This window comes from Thamnophis sirtalis, unplaced genomic scaffold, assembly GCF_051295495.1.
Source record: "Thamnophis sirtalis isolate CommonGarterSnake01/CBP01778 unplaced genomic scaffold, rThaSir2_p1.2 scaffold_4, whole genome shotgun sequence".
Classification (NCBI taxonomy): Eukaryota; Metazoa; Chordata; class Lepidosauria; order Squamata; family Natricidae; genus Thamnophis; species Thamnophis sirtalis.
Window position 1 is genome coordinate 60,216,001 of NW_028261384.1, and position 23,452 is coordinate 60,239,452.

At 42.1% G+C, this 23,452-nt stretch overlaps 1 protein-coding gene across 3 annotated transcripts in view; it reads right to left on the reverse strand.

Annotated features, from left to right (window-relative positions):
* Positions 1-9,574, reverse strand: part of SLC25A38 (solute carrier family 25 member 38) — a 34,926-nt gene extending 25,352 nt beyond the window's left edge. For 2 of the 3 annotated variants that reach the window (XM_014062851.2, XM_014062850.2), the window contains exons 1-2: positions 9,393-9,574; positions 135-256 (exon numbers count right to left, since the gene is read on the reverse strand). In XM_014062851.2, the coding sequence (XP_013918326.1) occupies positions 135-256; positions 9,393-9,452 (182 nt within the window). In that variant the 5' untranslated portion in view covers positions 9,453-9,574. Of the gene's footprint in view, positions 1-134; positions 257-8,605; positions 9,361-9,392 lie in introns of those variants that run through there. The other variant, XM_087713001.1, reaches the window with a different exon arrangement.
* Positions 9,575-23,452: the final 13,878 nt, after the last annotated feature.

Here is a 23,452-nt window from a genome sequence, read left to right on the forward strand (position 1 = left end):
AACCTAGGACTATACTTTGCCTGTCTCATTAGTATATCAGTTTCATTCTTTCCCATCACTTAATCACTTGATTTTAGCCCAGAGCTTTAAGGCCAACAGCAGAAAAATCTTCAATAAGTATTTGAAATACTTGCCCACTGATAGTTGGCTGCACAGTCTGCAGCCTAGTTTTAAGTAAGTCAAGAGGCTGGAAGAGCAGGGTGGAGCATGTTCCACTGATAGAACCACAAAAAAAGGCTTTTAGTATAGGATGCATCTTGGAAAACAAACAAAAAAAATTAGATTGTATGCAGAGTTAAAAATTAAAACTACACAATTCTTTAATAACCATATTCCAGACCTTTTAGTCATAAAAATAAAGATTAGATTAGGCAGTATTTAATATGTAAATGTTTTCAAATAAATAATAAACAAACATCCATTCTTAAGAAAGCATAATCTTTTAAATCTCATGTAGAAACCTTTAGCTTATAATTTTTGTTTAAAACATTAATAATCTCTTCATTATATTTACTAATTGGGTAACTGTAACTACGTTGAAAATTGAGGTCTGTGGAAAGCACAAAATCAAAATTGTAGCATCTCAGTCGCCTAGAAGGAGATTGTGTAACCCCAGATGTCTAAACAGAATAGCTTGCAATATTGTCTATCAGCTAAAAAGGCTAAAGCCAACAAACTGCTTAAAAGGAGCAGCTGTACAAAATGTAAAATGCACCCATAACTTCAGACTTGCCTTCTAAAGTATTCAGATGATAAACATTAGTATTTTTAAATCATTACCCTTTTCTCAAAATGCTGTCAGCTGACAATTGATAGTCTAGTCACCAAAAAAGAATATGAACATGCCAGCCAAAACTATATCCTTTGAAGAAGCCAAATGCCTACTTTTAAATATCGGCGGAGGGACGATGCGGCAGCCAGGGTTCAAACAACAACTCAGTTTATTCTAGGATGACAGCGATTCGAACAACAGAACTCGCGCCAAGGTATTTATACTAACTTTTAACCAATCACCGGCCGGGGACTGGACAGCAACCGCTGACGTCAGTCCCTCGGCCAATCAACTGTAACTTCGGCCGGCAACACCCTCTGGGGCTTTCAGCCAATCGGAAAGCCAGAGGGTGTTGCTGGCATCATGAATATTTAACGATTACTTAACACCCCTTTCCCCCAGTTCTGTGCATGCCCGAAACGGCGCATGCGTAGTCCTTAAGGTATGCTGGGCGGCGCCGGACCCGCCCAGATCTTCTCATTGCAGGGGCAGTCGTCGGCGGAGGAGGACCTCCTCGTGGTAGCTCCTCCCCGAAGGGAGTGGAGCTCCGAGGCACGCCATTTTGGAAAGGCCCAGAAGGCGGGCTCAACTGCAAAGGTAGGCTTGGCCGTGGGGGCGCGTCACCAGGAGTAGGAGGGACTCTCTGGAAATTGTCCCCGGGTTTGTAGTTGCATGTTTGAAAGTCCCCTAGGTCGGGTTGAGAAGTAAGTTCGGCGTCCTTGTAGGTGGCGCTTGGGTAGGCAGGGCCTGGTGTGGCGAAGGCCCTTGTTTGCGGTCTCTCGGCTTGAGTGCATTGTGGTTGGCACAGGTGGGGGCCTGGAGTGGCGAAGGCTCTTGTTTGCAGTCCCTCGGCTTGAGTATGTTGTGGTTGGCACAGGTTGAGGCCTGGACTGGCGAAGGCTTCACAGGGCAACCCCGGTACTGCGGTGTTGTCAATCGGGGGTTCGTGGCCACCAGCCTGCGACGGGAGACGCCTCCTTAACTGATCCAGGTGGCGACTCCATTGGGATCCGTCAGCCAATTGGATCCTAAAAGAACATGGGCCGGTCAGGGCAACGATAGAACCTGGCACCCATCTCGGCTCCCCCGCAAAAGACCGGGCCCATACTGAATCCCCTAACTTAAAGGAACGGGAAGGGATAACCCCCAGATTGCTCGGCTGATCCCCTGAATAGAGCGGGTGAAGCCTATCCAGGGGAGTCCGCAGGCGCCTACCCATCAAGAGCTCCGCGGGGCTTTTGTTGGTAGCTGGGCAGGGGGTGGAATGTTGGCTTAGCAGGTAAGCCGCCACCCTCGCCTGCCAGTCGCCCCGGTCCATGCGGCCCAGCGCCTCCTTCGCTGAGCGGACCGCCCGCTCCGCCCGGCCATTGCTGGCCGGATGGTACGGGGCTATGGGCGCATGCCGGATCCCTTGCTCGGCCAAGAATTCCTGGAAAATGGTGGATGTAAACTGGGGCCCGTTGTCTGAGACCACCACGTCCGGCAACCCATGGGTTGCGAACAATTTCCGTAAAGCCCTAACCGTACTCTCAGCTGTGGTAGAGCCCATGATGACCAGCTCCACCCACCGGGAGTAGGCATCCACCACAACCAGGAAGTTCTGGCCGTGGAAGGGACCAGCAAAATCGATGTGGAGGCGAGACCATGGGCCTCTCGGAGCCTCCCACTCACGAGCAGGCCCTGCAGGGGGATTGGGCCTGGATAGTTGACAAGTCGTGCAGCGGCCTACATAGGCCGCAATCTCTGTGTCCAGCAAGGGCCACCAGACATAGCTACGGGCCAATGCCTTCATCCGTGCTATGCCCGGGTGGTCCTTGTGGAGCAGATCCAGAACTAGTGGCCGAAGCGCAGCGGGGATCAGCACCCGATCCCCCCAGACGAGACAACCCCCGTGGAGGGAGATCTCCGCCTGGCGATTTTTAAAGGGCCGAAAGCCCTCTGCCACTGTGTCCGTTGGCCATCCCCTCAAAACCCAGGAGGCGACCTGGGAGAGGATCGGATCGGCCTTTGTGTGGGCCGCCACGTCTGCGGCGGAGATTGGGAAACCGGAGGAGGCAATGGAGAGGACGGAGAGGGCTGGGACGGGGGCGGTGTCCGTCTCCGGTAGTGGGCAACGGCTGAGGGCATCGGCATGCCCCAGCTGTTTGCCTGGACGGTAGAGCAACGTATAAGAATACGCTGCGAGGAACTCCGTCCAGCGAGTCATACGGGGAGATAGAATGGCAGGGGTCGGCTTGTCGCCCGCCAAAAGCCCAAGGAGTGGCTTATGGTCGGTGACAAGAGTAAAGTGCCGACCGTAGAGGTAGTCGTGGAACCTCTTAATCCTGGACACTGCAGCCAGAGCCTCCTTGTCGATCTGACTGTAGTTACGCTCCGCCGAGGAGAGTGTCCGGGAATAAAAGGCCACAGGGGCCTCCGAGCCATTCGGGAGGACATGGCTCAGGACCGCCCCTACACCAAAAGGGGAGGCGTCACACGCCAACGTCAGAGGCATCCCGTCATGATACTGAATTAGGACTGCCGATGACGTCAGCGTCTCTTTGACAGCCGCGAACGCATGTGCTTCGCGGCTGCCCCAGCGCCAGGCCGCGGATCGGTCGAGCAACCGATGCAGCGGCTCGGCTAGTGACGCCTTGTGAGGAATAAAGGGGGCGTAGAAATTGAGCAGCCCTAGGAACGCCTGTAGCTCCGCCCTGGAGGTGGGAGCAGGGGCGTTCCTAATGGCGGCTATTTTTGACGGTGTAGGGTGAATGCCTTGGGCGTCTATTAAGAAGCCCAAGAATTCTACCCTAGGGACAGCAAATGAGCATTTGCTGCTCTTCAATTTCAATCCCGCGCCCCTGAAACGACTGAGGACCTTCCGTAATATGTCGATGAGTTCTGAGCGGCTGGTTGCAGCGATCAGAACATCATCGAAATATGGTACTACCCCCGGTAGCCCATGGAGCAGACGCTCCATGAGGCTCTGGAAGATCCCCGGGGCAACGGACATGCCGAATTGCAGGCGGCGACAACGGAAAGCCCCACGATGGGTGACAATGGTCTGGGCAGCCGCCGCATCGTCATCCACCGGGAGCTGTTGATAGGCCTGCGCCATATCCAGTTTGGCAAATATGCAACCCTGCCCCAAGGAGTGGAGCAGGTGTTGCACAACAGGGACTGGATAGGGGTTTGCCTGAAGGGCCAAGTTGATCGTCGACTTGTAGTCGGCGCAGATTCTCACCGAGCCATCCGGCTTGACCGGGAGGACTATGGGGGTCTCCCATGGAGCATGATCTACTGGCTCGATGACACCCTGCGCCAAGAGTTTGTCAAGTTCGGCGTCAACCTTGGCCCTCAAGGCAAAGGGCACCCTGCGGGCTTTCAGCCTAATGGGAGCAATCTGGGGATCTAAACTAAGGGAGATGGGGGTTCCCTTGTAGCACCCGAGCTGACCATCAAAAACGTCAGAGAACTCCTTTAGGACGTCCTCAATTGAAGAGGAAACCACCCGGTGCACCCCCCCAATGGATAACCCCAGTGCTGGAAACCAGTCAAGGCCGAGAAGGGCCGGCAGGGCGTTTTTTACAATAATGATAGGCAGCTCCCCACTAAAAGTGCCATAATGGACAGGAATAGGAAAAGACCCCAGGACGGGAATCAATTTTCCCTGGTAGTCCCTTAAAAGCAAGCGGGTGGGGGCTAACTTTGTTTGGGGCACTGCAGGGCAGAGGCGGGAGAACATGTCCCAGGACAGCAACGAACGGGAGGAGCCGGAGTCAACCTCCATTTGGCATGGCTGACCTGCCAGGTGGACATTGGCTGTTATTTTTCGGGATCCGGAGGAGGCCTGGTTGATTGAACTCTCCATTTCCTGCGGTGCGGACACATTGTGACAGTCGTCTCCTCTGCGAGTTGGCCTCGGTGGTTGGCGGCGCGGCTGCGGCTTGGGTCTCTCATTGGCTTGGAAGAAGGCAGGGGCCGGCAAGGATGCTCGGCAGACTTGGGCAATGTGCCCCTGCCTCTGACAACGGCGGCAGATTGCGTTCCGGAACTGACAGGTTTGGCGGTCGTGGCGGCCTCCGCAACTAAGGCAAGACGCCTTGGGGTTTTGCGGTGCGGCCGCTGAAGGAGCCGGCTGTCTTCTCCGAGGTTGGGCACGGACTTGGCCGACGTTGTCTGGCTCAGGGTCCTCGGATGGCGTAAGGTCATCATAGTCAATGTCATGGATTTGGGAGGCCGGTGGAGTGAACGGAACATGCCCTGAAGTTTGTGAGGATAACTGTAGCCGCTCCAGATCCGCAGTGGATTGCTCAGAGAGCTCAGCTGCTCTGGCGATCTCCACTGCCTGTAAGAGAGTAATATCGTGATGGCGGAACATGCGGCTTCTTAGATGGACATCCCGCACTCCGCACACGAATTGTTCAACTAAATTTTCTTCGAGATTTGAAAAATCGCACTGGGACGCCACCGTGCGCAGGGCTTCTAAAAACTGACTAATTGACTCTCCCGGCTTCTGCACTCTTCTGCGGAACGCAAAACTGCGGGCAATTTTGGAAGGCGTCGGGGCATAGTGCCCCTTCAGTTTAGCCATCAAATTGTCCCAGCCTAATTTATAAGCCGGTCTGGGAGCAGCCATAGCTCTGGCTGAGGCGAACATAGAAGGTTCGCAGCAGGACAAAAAGAAACTGCATTTCTCCTCATCGGTTTGAGCCTGGTTCTTGGTAGCAATTAAATAAGTCTCAAACCGCTCCATGAACCCTTCCCAGGATTCACCGGCGGAGCCGAAGGGAGCGAAAGGCGGCAAAGAATTCATGTTGGTTAGGAGTTATGACAGGCTGAGGAGTGAGAGGCTGAGGAGAGGAGGTCGTGACAGGAATTTTCCCTCAGCGTTCGGTGCCGGCGCGAGCAGCGGCTTGTGGCAGCTAGCTGATAGAACCTCTCTCTCTACCCTAGGCTTGCGTGGAATCGCTATCCCACCTTCGTCGCCAGTTTTGTAGATGGATTTTCAGGGATCACAGGAGCCATGGAATAGCCAGTAAGATGGAACTTTATTAAACATAAGTAAGGTGACAGCGATTCAAAGAACAGAACGCGCGCCAAAGGTATTTATAGGAAATGTAACAACACAATAACCAATCAGGGGCCGGGTACTGCCCAGCAACTGCTGGTGCAGTACCTTGGCCAATCAGGGAGATTAGATGTTTCTTGGAGGCTAGCAACAGCCTCCAATGCCTCCTGACCAATCAGGGCTCAGCAGAGTGGTTGCTGGCCCTTTTCATGTAGCTAAATACACAACACCTACCATAAAATTAAGCAACCTTCAATCATTATTTGGATCATGTACCATTAGATTATCTGGACCCTTTTCAGCTTGAGTTCAGGCCGGAATATACATTGAAATGGCATTAGTTGTGCTTGCTGATGAACTTTTGATGGCCTGGGATGGCAGTGGTACAATTGTCCTGACTTTCTTGGATCTCTCAACAGCATTCAATACCATTAATCATAGTATTCTTCGGGAATGGCCCCAGGGATTGAGAATGGAAAGCATAGTTTTGTGGTGGCTCTCTTCCTCCATGGCTGGTTCCAGTTGGTGTTGGTGGGGGAGGAGAGCTCTTACAATGTGAGGTACCTCAGAGCCCAAATCTTTTGCTAACCATCTTTAACACCTACATAAAATTGTAGAGTGAAATCAGCCAACAGCACAAACCTGGACAAGTTAGAACAAACTGTTGTGCAATTTGGGGGTTCTCTTGGACTTAGGGCTCCTGCTTAATGAGCAGATGGAAGCCATAGCTTGGGGGTCTTTGCATAGTTTCATCTTGTGGTGAAACAGTGCCAGGTGCACCATTTCCTGGACCAGAAGGTCTTGTTCATGGTAACTCTGCTTAACGCAACTGTCAGCTGGATTATTGTAATATGTTCTACATGAGGTTGCCTTTAAAGATCACTCAAAAGTTGTAACTGGTTCAGAACACAGTGACACAAATAGTTTTAGGTGTCCATAAGTTCATCCATCCTTTGTTGTACAAGCTGTACTAGCTTCCAGTTTTCTTCAGGGTGCAATTTATTTATTGCATTGCAATGTGAGGTATTGCAATGCAATGCAATGCAATTTCTTCAGGGTTCAATTCAAGATGCTAGTTGTCACCTTCAAAGCCCTTCATGGTACAAGACCTTGTTATATGCAGGACTGCATAAGAATATCCATCCATCCTAGGTCATCCTAGATAAACTGGGTTCACTCAAGGTCCCCTCCCTGAAATTTGCCATCTAGAGGTACCTCAGAAGCTTCATGACTACCCCTATGCTGTACAACACCTTCCCGCTAGTGATTTAACGGCCCTCCCACTTCTAACGTTTCAGACCTTTAAGACCTCTGGCCACAATTAAATTTGCAAAACACAGGAGTATTAAATATGTTCACCACCTTAGGCTATATATAACAAGGGTGGGATAAAAATGTAATATCATCAAGAAGCAAATTATGTCTCTCATGCTGTGCCTATTTTGTGCAGTCTTTATATAACAGTGTCTCTTGGTAGGGATCCCACAGCTACAATCACCTTTTAGCCCAAATAGAGGAACCTGGGACCTGTTAGCAAGAGTTTAGGAATACACGTACCTATACATACAGATAATACTATACACTAGGTATGAGGTAGTGTTTGGGGAAATCTAAGCCACACAAAACTCGGCAGGCATCCTTGCTGAGTAACGTTACCATCCCTCCCTTTTGTTAAGTCAGTCAATTTAATCGATATGTGACGAAAAACATCTATTTCTGCTTCACTAACTATGCTAAAGCCTTTGATTGTGTGGATCACAACAAATTGTGGCAAGTTCTTAAAGAGATGGAGTACTAGACCATCTTATTTGTCTCTTGAGAAACCTATATGTGGGTAAAGAAGCAACAGTGAGAACTGAACACGGAGCCACTGATTGGTTCAAAATTGGGAAAGGAGTCCAGCAAGGCTGTATACTATCACTCTGCCTATTTAACTTATATGTAGAGTACATCATGAGAAAGGCGGGGCTAGATGAATAAAAAATTATAATTAAGATTGCAGGGAGAAATATCAACAACCTCAGATATGCAGATGATACCACTCAGAAGGGCAGAAAGTGAAGAAGAACTAAAGATCCTCTTGTTGTGGGTGAAGAGAGTGAAAAAATTAGCTTGAAACTCAATATTAAGAAAACTAATATAATGGCATCCAGCCCTCTCAATTCCTGGCAAACAGATGGGGAAGAAATGGAGGTAGTGACAGATTTTATTTTCCTGGGCTCCAAGATCACCGAAGATGGGGAGTGCAGCCAATAAATTAAAAGACACTTGCTCCTGGGGAGGAAAGCTATGGCAAATCAAGACAGCATACTAAAAAGCAGAAACATCACCCTGCCAACAAAAGTGTGTATAGTCAAGGTTATGGTTTTCCCAGTTGCAATGTATGGTTGTGAAAGTTGGACCATAAGAAAGGCTGAGCGCCAAAGAATGGAGGCCTTTGGACTATGGTGCTGGAGAAGACTCAAATCGATCAGTTCTAGAGCAGATCAACCCTGACTGCTCTTTAGAAGGCCAGATACTGAAGATGAAACCTAAATACTTTGGCCACCTAATGAGAAGGAAGGATTCACTGGAGAAGAGCCTAATGCTGGGAAAGATTGAGGGCAAAAGAAGGGGACAGAGAATGAGGTGGCTACATGGAGTCACTGAAAAGTAGGCGTGAGCTTAAAATGGACTCCGAGGGATGGTGGTGGATAGGAAGAACGTTGTCCATGGGGTCGCGATGGGTCGGACACGACTTCGCAACTAACAACATGCGAAGTGAGACAAACAACTTCACCAACCAGCACAGCCTCCTGGGTCTTTCCAGAGGAACTGGGACCCTTTTCTGATCCTGCGCCAAAGAAATTTGTCAAGTCAGAATTTGCCGGTGCGGACATTCCACACAGCTTGTATCTGTCCACTAGGTGAGTGACGTTGGCAGCTTGCTCCGTCACCCGGCCAATCAGAAAGGAGGATAGAGCCAAGGCGAAAATGTCATTCGTAACTCTTTCTCCGCTGAAGGAGCCTTTGTGCTTGGTTTGCTTTAACTAGAGCAGGACTCAGAGGAACCCCAGACTAGGATGGATACAGAGAATGGTGATCAACGAGAAAGCACACTCACGATTAAATCCTTTCTCAATATAAGGTCCTTTAGAACGAAAATAACTGTAATTTTTTTTCCTCTTGCAGCTGATTATTTTGCAAGCAAGCAATCTTTCCGCTCGTGGTGGCTAAGAAATCCAATCTCCTTAATTTGTAAACATTCTATTTAAAACATCCCAGCAGCCTATTTTTGAGAGAAGGGACAACCCAGTGTTGCTCTTGCTCTTCGGGGGCGGGGGTCTTTCTCAAGAATTTCTGAGAAAGATTTCTTTCACTGGCACTACCCGTGTAGTGCACCAGTCTTTTGTTCCAACATGCTAAGTCATTAGCCATAGTTTACAAATTACAACACTCTAAGCCATTCTGTTGTGAACCGAATCTGAGCACTATACTTTAGATTTCCCAAATCATGTGATTCTATCCACGCTTCCCAGCCCCGAAACTGGATCATGTTACAACCACAAGTTGAACTGCTTCTGTTCTTACCGCTATAAATTCCACTTTGTGTTGCGTTTGGAGCAGAGCAGGAATCCATTTTTGTATCATTTAAAACCTACGAAAGGCCCTCCACATTAATTAACAAAAAAAATACAAGAAAGTTGTTAATAATAAAACAAAATTCGACAGTTATCAAAAGGGCTTCCTCCTTCAATTTTTTAAAATCCAAGATGATTAGCGGAAGAGCAAGGAACCACTAATCTAGAGATACGAAATATGTAGAGAGGCATCTTTGTAATCCTTATTCCGCTTCAGGGCTCTGTTTATGCAACAACAATTTCGGCGACTTCGGTTCCAATGTGCCCGAAGCTTTATAGGAGATGCGAAATGATAGTATGGGTTCTGCTCATGTTATTAATAATATTTTTTCAAAAAGTTCTTGATGATAGATTGGTCTGATTACCTCAAACGCTGAAATTCCAAGCAATTCTGCCCATAAAATTTTCCCCAAAATTGGATTCTCCACCCCCTTCTATATTTGGAAGAGTCCTGAAGGCATGACTTTCCTCAGAATGACTGGTGTATCTTCCTTTTTGTTCTCATCTGAATTTATTTTCTTTGGCATCATTGTTCTTCTGTCTTGCGCTGATTGCGTGTTTGTATTTTTGCCTATCTGTGTTTTCTACTGTTTTTCACTCTTGAATGGTTTAATTATTGCAAACCACTCAGACTGACTGAGAATTGGATAGCATATAAATTGAATAAATTACTATTCTTGGTCATACAGTCAGCCAGATATTTATAGTGGATTTGGCATTTTATATACTTATTGAACCCTTTCCAAAGATCTGGGATAGGCATACGTTGTTTAGTAATATTAAAGGTTGCAACATGTAAACTGTTTTAAGTGAAGATGCCTTTTGCATGATGATGATGATTTTGTCAGTTCCAATGGTGTTCAAGTGTTGCTCCTGAGGTTTTGGGATGCCATCCAGGGTCCTATAAGTACTACATTTGCTTTCTTTTGCCAGTCATTCTATTCCCTTTCTCAGATATTGTATTTTGTCACACACAAACACACACACACACACACACACTTTTTTCTCTTCTGTTCTGCTGTTTTCACATGTTGCCTTGTTTATCCAGACTTTTTTGTCTTTCTTATTGACAAATGTTACGTTTTATGTGGTAGATGCTTGTCTGTTTGAATCCAGAAGTCCTAGAGCACTTTACGTCTTCATTTTCTATTATACAATTATTGGAAGAAATATCCATCTGGTTCAGTTCCAAGCAGGGAGAAAGACACTGGAAACATGGAGGCTGATTGGAAAGATGGTTTATTAATTAACAGGACCACATTGGTTTGAGGTCCTGGGCAGCTGTCCACATGGGTCTGAGAGCCAGGGTTTTTTATACTCTCTCTTGGGCTTTGAGTTTGAACTTCCTGTTCCTGTGCAATTCTATTGGCTGTTGTAGGGGTTATGGCTAACTTTTTAGGTTGTCTGAGTTAAGTTTGATTGAAGTCCGGACTCTCTAAGATGATGTAATGAGGAGGCTTGTATCCTGAAAGAGTGTTGTGCAATTCCTATTGTGTCTTAATGGCTTTCCTGGTTTGGATATTGAGTGAGGACTGATCCTACTGTTGGAAGAAAAGTCCATCTGGATTCAGTTCAAAGTGGGGAGAAATACACTGGAAATATGGAGGCTGCTTGGAAGGATTGTTTAATAGTAATATAATATATCTTTATTACGGTCAAAGACCAGCAAAAGAAATTACTTTTTACAATATATTAAAAAGTACTGACATTAAAATATATTTAAAAAGTACTGATATTAAAAGTAAATAATAACATATATGCTCTCAAATTGTTCAGGTCACTCCCTGGTTTACGTAGGTGAAAAGCTGATAACTATGGGAATAAATACAATGGTCCAATTTTTTTTCGAGATATGTCCAAATAATTAGTACAAGATGACAGCTATACTTCTGTAACCAATTTTTTTTCTTGTGGACATTGCAGCAACACAGAATTTTGCCACTGCATGCATGGTAGGCGGGTTTGATTCCTAGAGGAGGAAGCCTACATAAAAATTGTCTGCCCTCCCTGGCAATCTCTCTAGTTGGGAGAGAATATATGCAGACATATGGACTCTGTATAGCTCACAGTATAATAAAATATGTGAGTTATCTTCAATTTCTCCTTTACCACATATACATACCCATTCTGCTATTGGAGTTCTCTTATACCTGCCCTGGAGGAAAGAAGAAAGAATGTTAAATCTGGCTCTGAATAAGGTGACCAGACGTACCGATTTCAGCATGACAAGCACGCTTTATAACAATTTTTCCCGTGTCCCTCCGCCTTTTAAAAAAGTCCCGATTTTCTGGCTTCATGTTGAAAGCCCAGTGGATTTGCTTAAGAAATCCTAACCGGGGCAAGACAAAAGACACCCTGTCTAATCCCTCTCTCTCGCTGTCTCAGTACTTTCATTGAAGATATTAAAACGTTAAAGCAACAAAATGGACCTCGCCCCCCCCGCCACGCCACGTTTACCTCATTTTATAAGAAAAAAATGATCTAGTACCATAGAGCTGCAGGAAATGGCTAGAGAGGTTGCCAGTGTTACTTCCTGGATTTTCCAGAGGGGAGGGGCACGGAGGTTGGAGGACTGCTCCAAAATGGTGGCAAAGTTTCTTTGAAAAATATTGACTTGGAGTTTCTGCCTGCTGGTAAGTGTGCTGGGTTTTTTTCTTTTATTTTTTAATGCATTTTAAAATAATGTAGGTTTTTAAAAATGTGCAGCTGCTGTTTTTTTATTCAAAACAATATGTGTAACACTATGATGTGCCATGGAAAAATCATTTTAAAAAACCACTGAAAGAACAAAAGGGTTTTTTTAGGATATTTTCCTGATCAAAACTATAATTGTTTCTGCATGACACCCTTAATCACAAATAGCCAACTACACTTCATTCTAAATAATTTTATTTCCTTTATTGTATGTGATTACTCAAGTCCAAAAACTGAGTTAATTGGATAAACTCAGCTCCACAATTTACTAAATATACAGTTACAGGAATTTCACGTATAGTATGCTGTCTCTTAGGGTTTATTGAACATAGGAGAATAATATGAGAGGGATTTGATGTAAAATAAGCTCTTTTAATGAATTCAAAATCAACGCAGCAGACAAGACATGGGAGTGAACATTATACACACTTTAACAATATTTTTTTTCTTTTAGCCATCAAATACTGCAGCAAGTGTGTCAGTAATAATAGCAAGACAGGCATAGGATTTTCCAGCCGGGTTAATTTTACTTTTTTATGGTTTTGATGTTGTATTTAATTTTATCTGTATTAGAAACTTATGAAGGCTGTGCAACATTTTGAGGTGATATAGAGTATGTAAAGGCATGAATACAGTAGAACCTCTGGTCACAACCATAATTCGTTCCATAACTTTGGTCGCAAACTGATTTGGTCATGAATCAAACCTAACTTTGGAAATTTGGCACTTACAAAAAAAATGGTGCAGAAGGGGAAATCAGCAGCGGGGGCGGGGGGGGGAGAATGTGAATATTTTGGTCAGAAGCGTTCGTGACCAGAGGTTCTACTGTATAACATCTTCACTTAAGACTTAAGATTCACTTAAGATATAACATCTTCACTTAAGATTCACTTAAGAACTGTGGCAAAAAAGGTGGTATAGTGACCAAAGTTACAATGGCATTGAAAAAAGTGACTGATGACAATTTTTCACACTTAGCGACAATTTTCACACTTAGCGACCGTTGCAGCATCCTCATGGTCACGCAATCAAAATTTTGATGTTTGGCAATAGATTTGTATTTATGATGGTTTCAGTGTCTTGGGGTCATATAATCACCTTTTGACAAAGTCAAATGGGGAAACCAGATTCACTTATGTTACTAACTTATCAGCTGCATTTATTCACTTAAGAACTGTGGCAAGAAAGGTGATAGAGTGACCAAAGTTACAATGGCATTGAAAAAAGTGACTGATGACCATTTTTCACACTTAGCGACCATTTTCACACTTAGCGACCGTTGCAGCATCCTCATGGTCACGTGATCAAAATTTTGATGTTTGGCAACAGTTACAATTTATATTTGTAAATTGTAGTTATGTTGAAATAAAAAAAACATTACAATACTATTTTTGCGTTATATGAAAATTTTTGTTGCTCCGTATAAAATTTTTAATCAACCCCCCCTCCCCGGTCAAAGGTGTCCCTCTTTACCAATCTGAAAATCACCTTATCTAAGTAAGATCCTTCAAACTTATTCCTTAATAGAGATGTAATGTAATAGAGATGTAATCTATGGTTTCTGGAACTAACATCCATTTAGTAATTTCCTTTGAATTTTTCTCATTCCATTTAATTTTTACCTGGGTATTTTGGCTCTCTAATCTGGGTAGGTAGGCTGTGCCTGCCCTTAGGGATTTCTGGTGTAATGTGAGAGTAAGGATTATTGAATCATGATCACTTTCTAGTCACGAGTCTACCTCCATCTTCTGTAAGAACTTCAGGAGGTCATATGATATTATCCAGTAATCAACTGTGGATTTTTTTCCTGCTCCTTGATAAGTATATTCTGCAGGGTAGTCGCCCCATGTGGACCCATTAAGGATATAAAGATCCAAACATGTAGTCATCTGTTTTACACACAAAGTTGTCTGATTTGTTTTAGGATCTTTAAATTGTCTGGAATGCAGGGGTTCTCCTGGTACATTCTCATCATAGTGGATCTTAAATTGATTAAATAATGCTTGATCATTTGGTCCCATCCTAGCGTTTAAGTCCCTCCCTATCATTATTGCTGCTGTGGGGTATTTGAAAAGCCAAGAATAAAATCTTCTATGCTGTTCCAAACCTTGTTGATCAACTTATTCTTATTAAGTAGAGGAATATAGATATTAAAAAGCAAAATTTCCACCTGTTTAAATAAAAGTAAGGTAGTCACAACCCATGGCTGGAAAGGTGGCAGTGATACACATTTAAATTGCAAGGATGTATTAACTAATGTCACAATATCCCCTTTAGCTCTCCTCCCCCCCCCCCCCCGCCACCTTGCTTGGGACAGCCGGGATTGCATTAACCCAATAACCATCTAACTGTATCTCTGCAGAGGCCCAAGTTTCCTGTAAGAAGAGGATGCCAAATTGTGATATATAGTCAAAAAAGTGTTGGTCTTTTGATGGAGCAGACCAGCCTGCTATATTCCAGGTTATAAGGGAAAGTGGGTCATCTTTTGCAGCTCATCAGGAAACTTGATTTATACAAAGGGAAGTTGTTGAGTTGTTGCAATGGATTGAAATGTTGTCATGCACAGAATTGGCCTTTTCTAAAAGTAGCGGGATCCCATCTAAGTCCTGTGTAGACTCCTGAGGAACTTGTTCTGAATAAGTGGTTTTCGCTCCAGCTAACAGAGCTTGCCATTCCTATGCTTCTTCTCTAGGTGTAGGGCAAGGCATTATTAAGTCATACTTCCTTCTTTGAGATGGTGCTTTTGATGTGGGTCGTCTCTCAGTTTCTTGGTTTGGTGCTGAAGGTGTCATGGAATATTCATATAAGGATGATAGCATCTCCTTCTCTACTGGGACCTCTAATGGCCCCTTTGGATCTTGGCTTCTATTTTCAATGATCTCATGTTCATGCAATCCCTTGTTCTCTGGAGGAGAAGTGAGAGGCTCAATTATTATTGGGGAGACCAAGTGGCTCTGCTGTGTCCATTGTGACCAGTAAGGATTTCTTTAAATTTTCTAACTTGAATAATACGTTATCTTGTTCTTTCCTTAGGAGAGCACCAAAAGCATTAATGAGACCACTTTCTGTGTTGTTAAGTATCTTGTCACCTGACAAAGCTGGCTGATTCCCACTTTCTTTCTCTCCTTTCCTCAAGGTTAAAAATGAGGAAGAGACAGACACCTTGGGAGCTCGCATGTTAACAATTAAGGGTGTAAATCCTTTCTTCTCAGAAGACTCTACTCCAGAATTTTTTTAAATTTTTGTTCTCTTACATAGCATTTTAAATATACATTCACAATTGTTATTTTTCTTTATATTTATCATTCTTATACATTTATTATTTCATTTAATAAGTTATAATATACAGTTTGGGTTGCTTTATTTACCAACCCTTCCTCCTATTGTAACACCACCTTATTTTCCCTTTCTTTTCTCCCTCCCTCCCTTCTGTACTTTCTTCCTTCTTCCTCTCCTTCCCCTTCCTTCTTTCCTTACCTTTCTCTACTCTTCCCCTTCCTACCCTCTCTCCTTCTCTTCCTCTCTCTTCTATCCTCCTCTCCTCTCTTTCTTCTTTTCCCCATCTTCCTTTCATTTTCTCCTCCTTTCTCTTTTTCTTTTCTGTTATTGTAGGTGTCTCTTTCAGATCTCAGTTTATGTTTCCTTGGGATGGTATTTCCACAAACCCAAATATAATTTGACATCATTTCTTATTCCCTTTCCTTCGCTAATGTATCCTAACTATATCCCTCCCCTTAATATCTCGCTTTTGAATTTAGACTTATATATCTAATATTTTCTTTTCTGTTTTCCCCTTCTCCCCCCCCCCTTTTCCATTTAACAGTGCCTTGTCTGTTTTCTATATCTTCTCCCCATTTTCTTTTCTAGTTTCCTTTCACTAGCCAATCATAAAATCTTCCCCATGTCTTGAAGTACTCAGATTCCTCTTTATCCTTTATTTTCATTGTCAACCTATTCATCTCTGCACAATCTAATATCTTTTTTATTATCTCTTCATCTGTTAGTAGCTTATTTGATACCCAATTTTGGGCAAACACAATTCTTGCTGCTGTAGTTACATGTATAATGAAATACGTATCCTCTTTCTTGAATTTCTGTGGGATAATATCTAATAAGAATATCTCTGGTCTAAATTCTATTTCTTGTTGTAACATTTTCTTTAACCATACTCTTATCTTAGTCCAATATTCCCTTGCTTCTGCACATGTCCACCACATATGATAATAGGAGCCTACTGCTTGTTGACACTTCAACATTTCACTGATTTGTCTTTAAACATCTTTGCTAATTTTCCCGGTAACATGTGCTGTCTATAAAACATTTTGTATAAGTTTTCTTTATAAGCTGTTGACATGGTTAATTTATCGTTCCTTTCCCATAATTGTTGCCACTTTCCTAGCTCAATCATGTGGCCAAAATTCTTTGCCCAAGTTAACATTGTATCTTTAACGACTTCTTCTTCTAAGTTAGTTCTTAATAGATAGCTATATAGTTTCTTAATTATTTTTTCTTCCGTTCCCATAAATATCTTATCCAACTCCGAACTTCGTAAGTTAATACCATATTCCCTTTTATCTTTTTCATATCTTGATTGTATTTGTAATTGTGAAAAACATCCTATATCAATCCCTTGTTTTTCTAATTCTTGTTTTTGTTTTAATACCCCCCTTTCTGTTAAAATATCTTTGTATCTAATGATATTTTTCGTACTACTGATATTTAGATGTGTCAATGCTTCCATTGTTGAAAGCCATATTGGTATTTCTAAATAGTATTTCCCTTTCACTCTTTCCCATATTGTTAACAATCCATTCCTTACATAATGTCTTTGAAAATAGCCATGTACCTTACTTTTACCATACCACAATAAAGCATGCCAACCTAGTTGCAAATCATGACCTTCCAATGTCAATTATCTTGTATTACTCAGTAGGATCCATTCTTTCATCCAAACTAATCCCGTTGCTTGATAATACAATTCCCAGTTTGGTAATCCAAATCCACCTCGAACTCTTGCATCTTGCAACATTTTAATATTAATTCTTGCTTCCCCCCACCAGCCATATATATTTTCCCACTATTTTATTCACACTTTCAAAGTATTTTTTCTCTAATTTTATCGGTATTGTTTGGAATAGGTATAGCAATCTTGGTAGTATATTTATCTTTACTACTGCTATTCTTCCCATCAATGAAATTATAGGTTTTCCCATCTTTCCAGATCTATTTCTATTTGTTTTCTCACCTTATAATAGTTATCCTCCTTCAGTGTTACACACCTTGATATCAATTGAATATTTCACTTTTTTCACCGCCTGCATATCCAATTTCCCCATCAACTCTCTTTTCTGATTTTCTGTCATATTTTTCACCAAAATTTTTGTTTTATTTTTATTAATCTTCAAGACCGCTACTTCTCCATATTCTTCTATTATTTCAACTAGTTTTGGCTCTGTTTCCATTGGATCTTCCATAATAAACACCAAATCATCTGCAAATGCTTGTAATTTATATTCTTCTTTCTTGATCCTCATCCCTTTTACGTCTTTGTTTTTTGTCATATTTCTATATTCAAAATCTCTAGTGTCAGTATAAATAATAATGGCGATATTGGACATCCTTGTCTAGTTCCCTTCGTGATCATATCTTTCCCATCATATCGCCATTTACCATTACCTTTGCCAATTGGTTATTGCATATGGTTTTGATCATATTTATGAATCCATCACCAAATCCCATCATTTGAAATTGCGTTATCATAAATTGCCAGTTCATATTATCAAAGGCCTTTTTTGCATCCAGAAAAAATGCCATTTGTTTCTCTGAGTGGGCTTCGTAGTACTCTAGCATATTTAATACAGTGCACATATTATCTCTGATCTGCCTCAGTGAGAAATCCATTTTGGGCTATTTAAGAGTGTCTTCATTCTTTCTGCCATTATTGATGCAAAAATTTTATAATCCACATTTAGTAATGAAATCAGTCTATATTTTTTTTTGTAGATGTGACTCATCTTTTGGTATCAGTGTTATATATGCTCCGTCCATGTTTCTGGTATCTTTGCCTCCCTTAGTAAGTCATTAAATAGTTCTAACATTACATTGCTTAATACTTCTTGTAGTGTTTGTTACAGTTCTGTGGGTAATCCATCTTGTCCTGATGTTTTCCCTTTTTGATGCCTTCTATTACTTCCATCATTGTAATTCTTTTTTCTAGTGCCTTCTTAAATTTTTCTGGGATCTTATTCTGATTTTCTCTAAGAATTGTCTTATTTTCCCTTCTGGTACCCTCTCATGTTGATACAACTTGTTGTAGTACTCAATTATTATTTTTATTTTCTTCATTTGAATATTATAGATTCCCTTCTTCATCTACCAGTTATCAGTTATTTTTCTTTCCTTTTTCAATTTGTAGGCCAGCCAATGTCCTGGTTTATTTGCATTTTCAAAAAAAGTTTTGTTTTGCCGATTTTATTTTGTTTGCCAAATCTTCATTTTCTATCAGGTTCAGTTTATGTTTTTGCAGTTCCAACATATTTTTTCCTTTTTTGTTTTGTAGGTTTTTCTGCAGATCCATCTCCAAACTCTTATATTCTAATTCCAACTTCTTTTGAGTTTGTCTATTCTGCCTATTCTTTTTCCCTAAATAAGTTATTGTGAGGCCTCTGATATATGCTTTACAGGTGTCCCATACATTTTGTAATGATGTGAATTCCTTTCTATTTTCCTGGAAGAAATATGTCAGTTCCCTTTCCATATATTGCTGGAAACTTTTTTCATTTAATATTCTTAAGTTTAAAATCCATCTCCCCTTTTTCCTCTGTTCCTTCCAAGTCATTATTATTTGATTATGATCAGCCCATGTGCTTATGTCTATGTCTAGTTTGAATGTTTTGAGTATTAACTCTGTTGATATCCACATCATATCTATCCTTGACCAAGACAAGTGTCTGTTTGAGTAGAAAGTATATTGTCTTACTTTTGGGTATCTTATTCTCCAAATGTTTTGCAAATTTAATTCTTCTGTCATCATGAAAAATGTTTTGGGTAGGGTTTTTCTCGGCTTCTTGTTCATCTTTGTGGATTTATGGTCTATTCCATTATTTACAATTGCATCAAAATCTCCTAGTATACATATATCTTTGTATTCATATTCTATTATCTTTTTGTGTAGTTTCCCAAAAAATTCTTCTTGTTTAACCTTTGGGGCATATATTGCCACTAATAATATCTTTCTCAAGTTCATTGTTATCTCCACCATCAATATTCTCCCCTCTACATCTTCAAAAATTCTATTTGATTGAATTGTCTTTCTAATATATAATGCTATTCCCATTTTTGGTCAGCTAGAGTTGTGTATAAATTATCTAGTTTTACCTGTTCCAAATTTTTTCTGTGCTTCTTTTTAATATGTATTTCCTGTAAGCATATAGTGTCCAATTTCATTTCCCTAGTTTGTTGAATGTTCTTCTTTTTTATTTCTGAGTTTATTTCCATTTATGTTAATTGAGATTACTTTTATTTCTTCCTCCATGTCATTGGTTTATAGGTTTAGTTGATCTAGTTGTTCTCAGCTCTCTCTGTTCCTTTGTCTCTTTGTCTCTTTGGCCCTTGCTCCTTCTCTTAGCGCTTTCTCTTCCTTTCTCCATCCTCTCTTGAACTTAGTTTCCTGCCATTTGGCTCTTTCCTCTTCTCTTACCAACATTCTCTCTTGTGCTACTATATGTTGTTCATAAAATAATTCTGCTTTCTCTAGTGTATCTAATCTGTGCCTTTGTTCTTGCTAGTTTACCAAAATCCCTTCTGGAACCAGCCATCTAAAACTCACCCCTTTTTTAATCAGACTCTTAGTCAGGAAGTGGTATTCTTTTCTTATTTCTCTAACCTTCCTTGGAATTTCCTTCAACACCACTATCTCTCTAGACTTGTATTTGATTATAGTTCTTGTTGCTTGCAATATTTCATTTCATTTTTTAGAGTTTTTTAAAATGAATCTTACATGTACCTCTCGGTAGGTTATTTCTCATTGCATATCTTGTATGTACTCTAAATGTCTCGTCCATTCCACCTAAAATGTGTTCCTTACTTATTTCTGTGACCCTTGAGAGGATTTTTGCAATCTTCTCTGCTAAATTCTCTCCTGAAGAAGTTGGCTTAGGGAATTTAGTATTCCACTTCTGGAATTCCAACATCCGTAATTAAGTCTGTTTATATGGATTCTAAGAGCAATCCGTTGTGATTGTAGTGAGTGATGTGATTGTTGTAATTGGGGGAGGGGAGATGCTTTCCTGACTTCCAGTGAGACTTCTCTATTAATACATCTCCCTCTCGTTGCCTTGTCTGGGGAAGGACTGTTTTTCTGAGTGGACTGTCATTTTTTATCTGATTCTTTAACTGTTCCTCTGGCTCTTTGCTCTTTTTCCTCTTTCTTATCCTGTGTATGGGAGTTAACCAAGTCTGCTGTAAGAACTTTAGTGGGGATGCCTGGACCCGATATAGTGCTTGAAGAAAAACCACTATATCTTTTTTCAATGACTCTAAATCATGTTGGATGGCAATTAGTTGTTTAAATATTTGAAACGGTTTGCTCTGTGAGAAGGCATTGCTTTGCCATAAACTCTGTTGAATTTTCCCAAGGTAAACTCTCCATACTCTGAATTATCTTGTTGTTCTTTACATTTTTTAGCCTTTAACTCAGACTCCATACAGGATGTAATTGGACTAGTTGTTTGTGAGAACAGCTGGCTTTCAGTTTGTCCCCCCCCCCATTAGATCGGGAAAGTCTAGTAGCTGCTGTTCTGCCAAATCTCTTTGTAGGTCCCGTTCTAATCTCTCAAGATTGTTGGATTTGGAGGGGAGGTTAGTTTTACTTACAGATCTCTTGCCAACAAAGTGCTCCTCAATTCTTGGTTGTTTTGCTGTTCTCCTTGAGCATTCGCGGAAAAAAGTGTTTGAGACAGCAAGAGCCCTCATTGTGCCCCAACCCCTTCAGACAGTTCCTTGGAACATATTATAGGTAAATTGCGGGAACATTATGCTCCCCGGCCATCTTGCATTGCTAGAAGACATGCTTTTTACCATAGGGACCAGGCGGAGGGTGAGTCTATCAGCTGTTATACGGTGGTGCTCCGGAAGACAGCTATCTACTGCGAATTTAGCAACTTAGACAAAGCCCTTTGAGACAGATTGGTCTGTGGGGTTTGGCATGTTCGGTTATGGAGACAATTACTGGCGAAACCAATGTTAACACTACAGACAGCAGTAAAGGAGGCACAAGCCGCCAAATTGTTGAATAGATCAACAGAAAAGATAAAGAAGTCAGGCAGCCCCCAGGCTGGGGGGCAACTGTCCTTCAGAGAAAGGCAGAATTGCAGGGGGACACTGAAGATGTCCATTTTTGACCCGACAAAAGAGCGAACGTCAAAACTGCACCCCACTAAACCACGTCGCTAAAACCGTGACATCATCAACGCGGTGACAACAGCGCGGAGACAACAGTACGGAGACAGAAGGGTGCTTTACAGTAGCGCGGAGACAGAAAGCCGATTTAACTTAAGGTAAGGGTTAGGGTTAGGGTTAGGTTTAGGGTTAGGTTTAGGGTTAAGTTTAGGGTTAGATTTAGGGTTAGGTTTAGCGTTATGTTTAACGTTAGGTTTAGGGTTAGGTTTAGGGTTAGGGTTAGGTTAAGGGTTAGGGTTAGGGTTAGGTTAAGGGTAAGGTTTAGTGTTACGTTTAGCGCTAGGGATTAGGTTTAGTTTTACAACGCCTTTCTGTCTCTGCGCTGTTGTCGGCGCTATTCAGTGCTCATTCGTCGGAGCGCTTTAGAACACACGGTTTTATCACCGCGGTTTAGTTGGGCGTGGTTTTGTCGTTCGCCATTTTGTCGGTGAACCCATTTTTCTATCCATGTTAAAACTGCTGATTGATAATATAATTCCCAATTTGGTAAACCAAATCCACTTCTAATCCTTGAGTCTTGTAACATTTTTATATTAATTCTCAATTTCATTGATTGCCAAATATATTTTCCTATTATTTTATTTAAGGTTTCAAAATATTTTTTCCAATTTTATTCATATTGTTTGAAATAAAAACAGTAATCTTGGTAATATATTCATCTGAATTATTGCTATCATACCTTGGTACTCCACCATTTAGTACAAAAATACACGTATAAAAAAATCCTCTCTTTTTGTGGCCTTCCTTGATTTTAAACAGGCCTTTGATTCAATATCCAGGATCACCCTTTGGGAGAAATTAAAATGCACCACTATCGATAAACACCTGCTCTTCCTCATACAAAAATTGTATGCCAATTCCACCTTGAAAGTGAGGTGCAATCCCCAAGGGAGTTTAACTGGCCCAGTAAGGGTACAAAAAGTGGTAAAGTGGTACAGCAGGGTTGCATCCTATCCCCCTCCCTCTTTAACTTCTATATCAATCCTCTTACAGAACCCTGATTTCCATCCTCCTAACCTAGCACAACGCAAAATTCCAATTCTCTTATATGCTGATGATGCCACTATTATTTCACAAGCGCCTGTAGGATTGAAGAGAGCAATTAGGGCAACATTTGGCTATTGCAGGCAAAACAAGCTGGTCCTTAACTTTGATAAATCAAAACTTTTAGTTTTTGCTAAAAGATCTAGCCAATACCCCTGGAAAATAGAAGGACATAGTTTAGAACAGGTTAGAATATTTAGATACCTTGGCGTGGTATGGGACATGGGACATGAAAGGCACACTTGGATCATACATTGCAAGCAGCCAATAGATCCTCAAAAGCAATTAAACACCTCTTTTACACAGGCAGAGGGCAGTTAATACCTGCTGCCTTAAAACTTTTCGAGGCCAAAACATTATTGCAAATTCTATATGGAGCACAAACAGGATTCCTCGCAAAGAAAGACTTGCTAGAAACCATACAAACCAAATTCCTGTGAGCCATCTTAGCTGCACCCAAAGGATCTGTGAATGCCCAGTTAAGAATTGAGACACGCATGCCTCAAATTCAAGTTAAAGCCTGGAAGATGATGATCATTCATTGGCTTAAAATTAGGGTGACCAGACGTCCTGCATCTGGCGGGACAAGCACGTGTTTTCATAATTTTTCCCGTGTCCCGGGCCATTCTCAAAAAAACCTGCTTTATTTTGGCGCTCGCAGCGCGCTCGCTCCCCCGCCCATCAGCTGCTAGCTCGCTCGCTCGTTCCGTTCTACACTAAAAATCTAAGCCAGCCCAGCCTGCCGCTCACTGATTGGCCTGGACTCCAGCCAATCAGTGAGCTGGCTGGGATGGAAAACTTTAAGCACATGGC